The sequence below is a fragment of the Drosophila bipectinata genome, chromosome 4 (genome assembly GCF_030179905.1).
Source record: "Drosophila bipectinata strain 14024-0381.07 chromosome 4, DbipHiC1v2, whole genome shotgun sequence".
NCBI classification, from domain to species: Eukaryota; Metazoa; Arthropoda; class Insecta; order Diptera; family Drosophilidae; genus Drosophila; species Drosophila bipectinata.
Genome location: NC_091740.1, coordinates 19041551 through 19053009, shown reverse-complemented (window position 1 = coordinate 19053009; position 11459 = coordinate 19041551). Strand labels below are relative to the sequence as shown.

Here is an 11459-nt window from a genome sequence, read left to right as displayed (position 1 = left end):
TAGTAGCGAAAAGCTTTCCAAGTGCCAAAAGTTTCATTATCTCAAATCATATCTGGAGGGAGAAGCACTGTCCCTAATTAAACATATTGCCGTCTGTAATGATAATTACCAAGACGCATGGGAAAAATTAGAAAATCGTTATAATAAAAGGTCGCTCATCGCTCGATCGTTTGTTCAGAATTTTTTATCCAACCGCTCCAACCGGTTGCCAACCGCTAACAATTCGAATATTGCAGAATTACGCAAGGTAATTGACTCGGCCGACGAATGCATTCGAGGCTTACATGCGCTGAACTGTGACAGCCGCGATGTATGGCTCATTCATATTTTGCTGTCAAAGTTAGGTTCAGAAATTAAACAAGCTTGGGCCAACTGCAGTTTATCGGCCACTGTAAACGTCACCATAGAGGAGCTGTTCGCCTTTCTTTTTGCTCATTGTGATACTTTGGAGTCTTGTCAGGATTTACCCGCAACGCAACCCTCAAGACCAGCCCAGAGTAGACGCCGCCAAGCCGCCTTTCATGCCAGTGGATCAACTCAGTCGTCTTGCGAATGTATATATTGCCAAGGACAGCATTCTATATATTCATGCAATGAATTCAAGGCACTGGATGTAGTCAGCCGCCGCACCTTCGCCAAGGATACAAAATTATGCTTCAACTGCTTGAGTCGATCGCATCAAGTCAGGGATTGTAATTTATCGAACACTTGCCGTCAGTGCAACGCTAAGCATCACACGTTAGTACACCCGATTGAAGCAAGATCGGTTCCTTTGGCACCTGCGCACTCGACTGCCGCTGATACGAATACTGCCGCTGTTAGCCATCATATTTTGGAGAGGGCCAACAATCCAGCCCTACTGCCAACTGTTGTCGCCAATGTAATTGACACATGGGGAAACGAGACCTCATGTAGGTTATTGCTCGATACTGGATCAACAATAACCATGGTATCTGAGTCATTTATCCAAAGGATCGGAATTCCTCGCACGCATGCCCGCATTTCGGTAGTTGGTTTAGGTGCTAACCCGGCTGGTGTTAGCCGAGGTCGCGCTAGCTTCACCTTACTCTCAAGAACCACGACTGCATCATTGGAAGTCTCTTGTCTAATTATGAGTTCTCTAACTTCTACGATTCCAGCTCAGCAGGTCAAATCAAATGCAACTATTTGGACCAAGATTCGCAGCCTACCGCTAGCTGACCCGACGTTTGGATCTCCGGGCAAAATCGACGCTATCTTAGGCGCTGATCAGCTGTGGAACTTGTATACTGGACATCGCCGAGAGTTTGGACATTTATGGACATTTATTTATGATCCCGCCGAACAACATTTTCTGAAAACACATGCTCGTAGAGAAGATGGTGTTTATATTGTTCAATACCCATTCAAGGAGCCCCGCACGCCAATTGGCTCCTCTTTGCCACAGGCTTTAAACCGCTTCGCCGCTTTGGAAAGGAAATTTAGAAGATTCCCCGCACTCAAACAACAATATGTGGATTTCATGGATGATTATTTAAATGGAGGACATATGGAATTGATTCCGGCTGCTGCAGGCGGTGAGGATCCCGCACGCTACAACTATTTGGCACACCATGCAGTTTTTAAGCCAGATAGTACTACCACACGTTGCCGAGTGGTATTTGACGGCTCTGGTCTTTCTCTTAATTCGCGACTGCGTATAGGACCACCTATTCACCTATTGGAGTATGCCTTCGATTTCGTCAGCATCGTTATGTATTTTGTGCAGACATCGAGAAGATGTTTAGAGGCATTTTGGTGTCGGACGAACATACACAGTACCAACGCATAGTTTGGAGGAAGGATGAAAACGCTACGCTGGATCATTATCGACTGTTGACAGTAACATATGGATTAGCTTTATCGCCGTTTATTGCAGTTCGAGTTCTTAAATAGCTCTCGAATGACTATGCCGAATTGTATCCCACCGCTGCTGTCGTGCTCAACAGAGACGCGTACGTTGATGATATTCCTACTGGATGCGACAACATCAAGAATCTCATTGCACTCAAAGATGAATTGATTCTGCTTCTTAGCGAAGCTCAATTCAAATTGCGAAAGTGGAGCTCAAACTGTTACGCCCTTTTAAAGTCGTTGCCTAAGGAGATTTGTGAGTATCCACCAGAGGATTTAGAGGAAGACCGCTCATTTCGATTTGTTAAAGTCCTGGGATTGTGTTGGGAACCAAAACCGGACTATATTTTCTTCAAATTAGAAACCCCCGCATTTACGACTGCTCTTACTAAACGCATATTGCTTTCAGAACTAGCCAAGATCTACGACCCGCTGGGTTTGCTTTCGCCAACTGTTGTTTATCTGAAGATCCTGTTTCAAGATAGTTGGCTAAGTTCTGTCGATTGGAATGAAGTACTACCGCAGCAATAATGTACACGATGGCAACAGTTTGTATCGGAAATGCATTTATTGGAAACTTGTCGAGTTCCTCGCTACATATCTGCACCACATCAAGAAATGGAACTGCACGGATTTGCTGATGCATCATCTCAAGCGTATGCTGCCGTCATCTATAGCCTCGTCGAAGTCAACAATGGATATGCTGCCAAACTGATTATGGCTAAAACTCGCGTAGCCCCTATTAAGCCTATCTCTATTCCGCGACTAGAGTTAAACGCAGCTCATTTACTCTCTAAACTGATTTATCTGGTCAAGCAATCATTAACTATTCTATTCCAGAATCCTATTCCAGAATCAATTGTTGGTCAGACTCTGAAATAGTCCTGCATTGGCTATCTTCTCCGCCTAGGACTTGGAACACCTATGTTTGCAACCGCACTGCTGAATTTCTAGAGGTTTGCCCACGCAGCTGCTGGCAACATATTCGAAGTGGTGATAATCCCGCAGACTGCGCATCGCGAGGAGTACTGCCAAAGGACCTCGTGGATCATCAAATATGGTGGAATGGACCACCTTGGCTATCTCAGTCACGTTCAGCTTGGCCACCTGCTAAAGCTAAGTTTGTTCTGTCGACAGAAGAAGAGGCCTGCCTAGAGATGAAGGCTGAAACGAAAGTTAATCTACACATTTCCGACGACGGAAATTCGCTATCTTGTATGATCAACAAATCCTCCTCATGGTCCCGTTTATTAAGGATAGTCAGCTACTGCCATCGCTTCGTTCATCGTCTTCGTGAGAGGAATCGACTTTCACCATTCCTATCGGCGTGGGAGCTACAACATGCACGAGCTAAGATCTTTACGCACGCTTAAGAGGAGTTCTTCAACGTGGAGTACAAGCAGTTAACTACCGGACAGCCATTGTCGAAGAAATCGAAGTTGATTCGCTACACACCTTTTTTAGACGACCAACATGCGTGTTGGTGGTCGCATCGATAATTCTATAGCTACTTATGACGCAAAGCATCCCATTCTCCTTCCTAAGGAATCTCCAATAGCTGGTCTGCTAGTTCGCTATCAACATGCTGCATTGTTACACGCTGGAGTCGAATACACGTTTCATAGTCTACGCCAAAGGTATTGGATTCTAGGAGCTCGGAACCTCGTCCGCAAAACTGTATTCAATTGCAGAACTTGCTTTCTGCAGCGAAGACACACGAGTTCTCAACTTATGGCTGATTTACCGGAGTTTCGAGTTCAACCCGCCCGTTGTTTCCTGCACACTGGATTGGATTATGCTGGACCTGTGTCAATCAAAACATCGACAGGCCGGACACCAAGATTTGGCAAAGCTTGGTTTGCGATCTTTGTCTGCCTATCTACAAAAGCGATTCACATAGAATTGGTCAGCGATTTGACGACATCCGCCTTTATAGCCGCTTTCAAACGCATTTGGTCTCGACGTGGACCTATATCGGATTTATACTCGGACAATGGAACGACTTTCCATGGAGCCAAAAGAGATTTAGCTGAAATGCAACAAATGGCAATAGCTCAAAGTCGAGATGAAGAAATTTCAAGCTTCATGGCCAGCCACGAGATTAATTGGCATTTCATTCCGCCATCTGCTCCCCATTTCGGAGGTATTTGGGAGACTGGTGTGAGATCCATAAAGCTGCACTTAAAACGAGTCATTGGCAGCAGTGCCTTGACATTCGAGGAGTATTCGATCCTGTTAATTCAGATTGAAGGGCTTAACCCGCTAACTCCTTCTCATTTTCTAACAGGTCAGCCTCTCACTTCGGTACCAGAACCATCTTTCCTGGATGTAAACATCAACAGACTGCAGCGCTGGAGACAACTACAGGCCAAGGTTCAAGGTTTCTGGAAACGTTGGAATCTCGAGTATCTCAGCCCGCTTCAACCTCGCACGAAATGGCATCAAGATGCTCCAAATGTTGCCGTGGACACACTGGTTGTGCTGAAGGAGCCCAATCAACCGCCAAGCAAGTGGATGCTAGGACGAGTCACCGAAGTTCATCCTGGCCAGGATCAGAGGGTCCGGGTGGTCACCGTTAAAACCGCCAAGGGAATCTACAAGCGCCCTATTACGAAAATTGCTGTGCTTCCTTTGAACTGAACCGTCGTTCAGGGGGGCCGGTATGTTGAGAAATAGTTCGTCTTTATTTTGCATTTAAATAGTATTACATTTGCTTCTTTACTTGTTAATTAATTTCTTATTATCGTACCTATTTTTGCGCACATCATTGTTTTGTTTACCATTTGTGAGCTTTAAGCTCACAGGTATAGCCGAAATTGCAGTGCAATGCGTTAGTATTAGAGCATCACGCGATCGTTTTTCAGTTCTTTTAATGCACGTTTTGCAAGCCGGCCGCATTCTCTTGTTGACATTAACAGCAACCGCTCGCTGATAGCAACCCCGCTTAAAACCATTGTAAACCCGCTAAAAAGTGAAAATAAATGCATAAAACTAAATAAAAACCATAATACAGTCCACTATTCATAAACAACCACCTTTTTAATTGCGCAATTGATGCGTTGCTAACATCCATTTTCATTATAATTAATTGTCATTAATTGTTTATTTGGCACGAGATCGGCCCACTTCTGATTTTGTAGGGATATAATGATGTCCCTGGAGTAAAACACCAACACTTTGCTTATTCTAGATTATTTATTTTTTCTGACTAGATCCGCTTCGGATCGCTGCTGGTGTTCGACTGACTCCGCTCTCAACTCGTGATCAGCATCAACCCTCATTACTCGCTGAAAGAGCAATGAGAGCGATGAGAGCACAAGAGAGAGAGAGAGCCAGAACCGACAACAGGCAACGACACCAACTTACACTATCAACAGTTTACAGGGATGCAATACACTTATAGCTAATATATATATATACCCTAAGTAGCAATCCTGCTATATTTTAGATACTAAATAAAAATATAAATAAATCTAGATAAATGTCTCTTCTAAATTCTAAATGTGTGAGGTTGAAAAAATCGATTTTTTTTTTTTTAATATTTTGATAGTATTGTTTATTATAACTGTACTGTTAAAGTTTCAAATAAAAATATCAAATAATGACAGAGATACAGCCCATAATCGAGAGCGCGCCTACACCGAAAAGTATGAGTTTCTCGGTAGCGTCTAAACTTTAAACGCGTTTTTCTCGGAACGACATTTTTGTGTGCGGCGCAGGTGATTCACAAAATTCTATGGTACCGATCAAGCTGAAATTTGGATATGTTGTTCTTAAAAGTAACACCTCTGTCCCGTACTAGAATCATTTATTTTTAATGATATGTTTTTTTAATCATTAATTTAAGATAAATTTTTTTAATTTTTTTTTAATTTTTTGTTTTGTGAGTTCGCCATTTTGTTTTTTATTGATAAAAATATTTCATTCTAGTACGGGACAGAGCCATAAGCTTACAAAACAATAATCTATTCTAATTTTTTGCTTCGGATGTCTCTAGCAGTCGAAATCACCTGCGCCAGAGACCTACCACTTTTTTTATTTGCATATTTTGGCATGCTATAAGGTGTATTAAACTACACAAGAATAAATTAAACAAAATATTTTCAAATAGTTTATGATGCCTATAAAAACATATGTGAAAGTTGAAACGATCGCATTATTTTTTATTACAAAAAAAAATTTTTGAAATAACCTCTAAAAAGTAGGCCGGAACATGAGACTACATCCTTAAACCATTCTTAAGTGGGCACTCACTTCATAAGAAATGTCACATTTCACAGAAAACCTGTCACCTTGATTAGTTAAGGCCCAAAGCATTCCACGTCAACTGACACCTCAAGTAATAGGTTTCGACTCCCTTCAAAGAACAAAGCCTCTCAGAGAGAAAAGCTTCATTCAAGCTTTGATCTGCAAAAAGCTTCATCAAGGGTACCTAAAAAAAGGACTTTGAGTCCCCACATTAAATAAGTTCTAAAATTCTAAAGTTCTAAGAAGTTTAAAAGAAGTTAATACAAAAAAGGAAAGCTAACTTCGGGCGGAGCCGAAGTTGATATACCCTTGCAGCTAAAACCGGATATATATCGCAAGCATCGGATATAGTTGGCCGTTCCTTATGAGAATATTATAATGTAACCCAATTTATTATAATACAAAATCTAAAAAAGTCCCAAACTTCTTTCTTTAAAAATACCAAAGTTGGTATTTCTACCAAAAACCATTTACGATCGTTCAGTTATATGGCAGCTATAAGATATAGTCTGCCGATCGTTTTGAAATTTGGCATGTCGTATTATATTGTCAAAGATAGCGCTCTTGTAAAATTTGAACTCTCTAACTTCAAAAACACCAAAAACAAAAACAAAAACACCCCGAAGGTCATTCCTTCATCGAAACATGTATTTGCTTCACGTCTTTCCTCTGATACGACGGAGATAAATATCTCGGCTTAAGGATGTAGTCTCATGTGTGAGGTTGAAAAAATCGATTTTTTTCGATAGTATTGTTTATTAAGAATGTACTGCTAAAGTTTCAAATAAAAATATCAAATAATGACAGAGATACAGCCCATAATCGAGAGCGCGCCTACACCGAAAAGTATGAGTTACTCGGAGGCGTCTGAACTTTAAACGCGTTTTTCTCGGAACGACATTTTTGTGTGCGGCGCAGGTGATTCACAAAATTCTATGGTACCGATCAAGCTGAAATTTGGATATGTTGTTCTTAAAAGTAACACCTCTGTCCCGTACTAGAATCATTTATTTTTAATGATATGTTTTTTTATCATTAATTTAAGATAAATTTTTTAAATTAAAAAAAAATTTTTTTTTTGTGTGTTCGCCATTTTGTTGTTTAATAATGAAAATATTTCATTCTAGTACGGGACAGAGCCATAAGCTTACAAAACAATAATCTATTCTAATTTTTTGTTTCGGATGACTCTAGCACCTGCGCCGGGGACCTACCTTTTTTTTATATGCATACTTTGGCATGCTATAAAGTGTATTAAACTACACAAGAATAAATTAAACAAAATATTTTCAAATAGTTTATGATGCTTATAAAAACATATGTAAAAATTGAAACGATCGCATTATTTTTTATTACAAAAAAAATTTTTTGACTTAACTCTAAAGGCCAATTAATTAAACGTGTTAAACTTCTCTTACCCTAGTGATAATTCGCTGGGCCAGTGCTGGGATCAGAGCTGGATGTGAGCCATTGTGGAAAATGTGTAATAGTGGTACCACGGCGTGGTTTAGCAGTTTGGGTTACGTCGATACACACGGATGAGCCAGTTTATGTTTGGCTGTTTCGCTTGGCGTCTATTGCAATTGGTGTTAGTTTGCATGTGTGCTCGGTTCTTCTCTAACTAGATCTCTATCTCTATATCCTTCTTCAATTCCTCCTTATGCCGCTTCCTTCTACCGACCGATTGCTTTTGTATTTTGCCAGTGACCACCTTGACCAAGAACTATTCATTATCTATCCCTTATCGGGTGGTTAAATTTCAAAGGCCGATGTTAATTTTGAATAAAACACAAACTATTTAGTAAATTATTGTAATTTTTTTTCGGCCAAATAGGCGACGCGACCACGGCGGCACACCTCCATTCGATGACTCTGAGGCATGATGGAGGTTCTATGCCGTTAATATGCGAAATTATCTCATCCTTTAGCTCTTGAATTGTTGCTGGCTTACCGACGTACAAATTTTCTTTAAATAACCAAAAAATCACATGATCTTAGCGCCCAATTGATATCGCCATTACGTGAGATATCGCCATTCCCACCATTCTGCCAATTCATGTCGCTTGAAATGGTCAAAAGGCTTTAGTTCTTGAGCCGATTGCACCTTGTTAGCTCGTCAACGTCGAGCGGGAGAGGTGACATTGTTGGGAACGACGACGAGTTAAGGTGGACGGCTCTTCAGCCACACTATCGCGAACAGCAGCTATATTTTCCACAGTAGGAGCTGTACGAGCATGCACTGGTGTTCTCACATCTTCAATAGACCTGGTTCGCTCAAATTTTTTAACGATTTTTGAGATTGTACGCACATTTTGGCGATAAAATTGACCAAAAAAAACATGAAGTGCACGTTATAAATTTTGATTTGAAGGCCCATTTTCATAATAAGTCTGGATAACTTTAACACGTTGGATTGTGTATCTCTCCATGGTTCAAATTGAGTAAGTCTGAAAAACAGAAATGTTAAATAATTTTCGGAAAAAAAACTTGGCGGTTAGTTGTTGTTCATATTCAACATCGGCCCTTACAATTTAACCACCCTTTATTTACCTTTTACCTATTTGTTCACTTCTTCTGGTCTTCGCTCAATAACTATAGACTAATACGCCAACTACTTAGGCACGTGGCTGCTGTTTCTTTAAAATTTTTCACAGATTATTCAACTGATTTAGATGCGTCTGTTCCCTTTCGATCGCAAATTCAAATGGATGACACGTTCTAGGCTAAAATTCGCTGCTACGTGACCGTGAAAATCTCCAAAACTTCCAGTAAAGGAACTTTTCCTGATCTTCTATATATCTGGCTCTCAGTGCTCTCACATTGAGCACGCCAAAAAGAGAGAGTTCGCGCTCCCTGTTACTGAAGACCGTTTCAGAAACTTTACATCGATTTGCTATGACCTTACCCTAGGTCTAAGAAGGGAAATATAGGATTGTTGATGATATTGGGTCAAAATACAAAATTTCATTTCCTACAGCCCTTGCGGAAGTTTACCTCCGATAGGTACTGCCGTTGCGACTCGTCGAAGGACGCGTTAGCTGAAAAAGGGTCCTGTAGGTTGCTATCTGCCTTATTATATTTTATATTTTGATATCTTTCAAATGGTAACCGACTAGGGGTTTCTCCATGTCGCTAACTAATTCGTAATAAATCGGGCTTATCTTCTTCTTAATCGTTGCTTTGATAAGCACTGGTGGTAGCTTACTGCCGAACTTCTTCGCAGCATTGCTTTGCGTCAAGCTAAGAGAATAAACTTTATTCAACTTTATGGAGGCCCTGCGTTAATTGTAAATTTTGGCATTTGCTTCATGACACTGATTGATTCTTTATTTCGAGCCAACAATAATAAGTCCGGTGTTTTTAACCCTACTTCGTCCGTTAAAGCATTTAATTTCCTGAGTAACTGGTAATCTCATCCGTCTACAATCATGTTCTCACCTAAACATAGGAAATACGGCGAAAAGCCCGTACTCCGAACAGAATCCCAATTTGTATATCGCTATCTTTGTACGCCCTAATTGCTGCTAGTATAGATCGGATTACACGTTTGCTCGCGTTAGCTTGTGGTGAATAGATTTCTGTGCAAATGTGTTTGACTCCAAACCGAGTTAAAAATGCTTTAAATTGACCTGACTAGAAATGGGATCCGTTATCTGTTAAAATTGACTCCAGAACACCAATTGTTTAAAACACTTGTCTTTCTAGGTAGTCACAGATCCTATCGGAGGTAAACTTCCGCAAAAATGAAATTTCGTATTATGATCCAATTTGATCAACCATCCTATATTTTCCTTCTAAGACCTAGGGTAAGGTCCTAGCAAATCGATGCAATGTTTCTGGAACGTTCTTTCCGATACTGTGAGCTTCCCTAACGGTGGGGTCAGTATGGTGTGGTCGGAAACGCCTTAACCCAAAGGTAGGCTATCGAGTTCAGTAATAGGGAGCGCGCACTCTCTCTTTCTGGCGTGCTCAATGTTAGAGCACTGAGAGCCAGATATAGAGAAGATCAGGAAAAGTTTCATTACTGGAAGTTTTAAAGATTTTCACGGTCACGTAGCAGCGAATGTTAGCCTATAACGTGTTGTTCATTTGTATTTGCGATCGAAAGGGAACAGACGCATCGAAAACTGTGGAATAATCTGTGAAAAATTATAAAGAAACATGAGGCACGTGCCCAAGTAGTTGGCGTTTTGGTCTATAGTTATTGAGCAAAGACCAGAAGAAGTGAACATAAAGATAAAAGGTAAATACAAGGGATAGATAGTGAACAGTTCGGTGAGACATATTTGCGTTACAGTGGGGACCAGTCGAGTGAACACCACCGCCCGGTAAGCCTCGCGCAAGTCGCGTTTGCGCTTTCTCCATATTTGCAACGCTGTGGCCAGTGGTCACTGGCAAAATACAAAAGCAATCGGTCGGTAGAAGGAAGCGGCATAAGGTGGAATCGGAGAAGGATAAAGAGATAGAGATCTCGTGAGAGAAGAACCGAGCACACGTGCAAATTAGCCCCAATCGCATGACGCAATAGGCGCTAAGCGAAACAGCCAAACTTAAACTGGCTCATCGGCGTAACCCAAACTGCTAAACCACGCCGTGGTACCAGTATAACACATTTTCCACAATGGCTCACATCCAGCTCTAATCCCAGCACTGGTCCAGCGAATTATCACTAGGGTAAGAGAAGTTTAACAAGTTTAATTAATTTGCCGTTAGAATTAAGAATTTAGAAGAGACATTTATCTAGATTTGTTTATATTTTTATTTAGTATCTAAAAGTAACTGCACCTGCACCACACAGCCGACGAGCTTCGACGTCGGAGGTTCGACGTTCCGACGAGCTTAGAACCGAGCAACGCTAGAAGTGCACAACACCGAAATCTTTTATACACCGTGGGTAAATACTACCGTCGATCCCAGGGTGAACGCCCACAGTAAGACCATTCGCAGCCAGGCTTCCTTCATAAATATGGTAAAGCGGAAGAAAAGGACAGTGAAGGTTTTTAAGGCCCCATTCTGCCTGCTTCCTTCCTCGAGAGGGATCTGCCAATACACGTCCTTTAAGTTGAGGCTGCTGAAGAATCTTACCTCCTTAAGCTGATTCAAAATGAACTTAATCCGTGGCATCGGGCTTGCATCCTTTATCGTTTATGCGGTTATCTCTCAACAGTCCACGCACATTATCCATTGACCCGTTTTCCTCTTCATTATTACAATGGGTTAACTGTACGCGCTATTTAAGAGCTTGATGCATCCTTTCTCCAGCAGCTCTTCCACCTTGTCGTTTATATCCCCCTGTATTTTTGGGTTTTTGGGATAATACCTCTGCTTTATGGGAATGA

General features: G+C 41.2%; 1 protein-coding gene across 1 annotated transcript; it reads left to right on the top strand.

The window, feature by feature from the left end:
- Positions 1-3345: 3345 nt before the first annotated feature.
- LOC122322101 (uncharacterized) lies at positions 3346-4512 on the top strand. The gene has a single exon (XM_043213503.1). The coding sequence runs from the start codon at positions 3346-3348 to the stop codon at positions 4510-4512; it is 1167 nt and encodes a 388-aa protein (XP_043069438.1).
- Positions 4513-11459: the final 6947 nt, after the last annotated feature.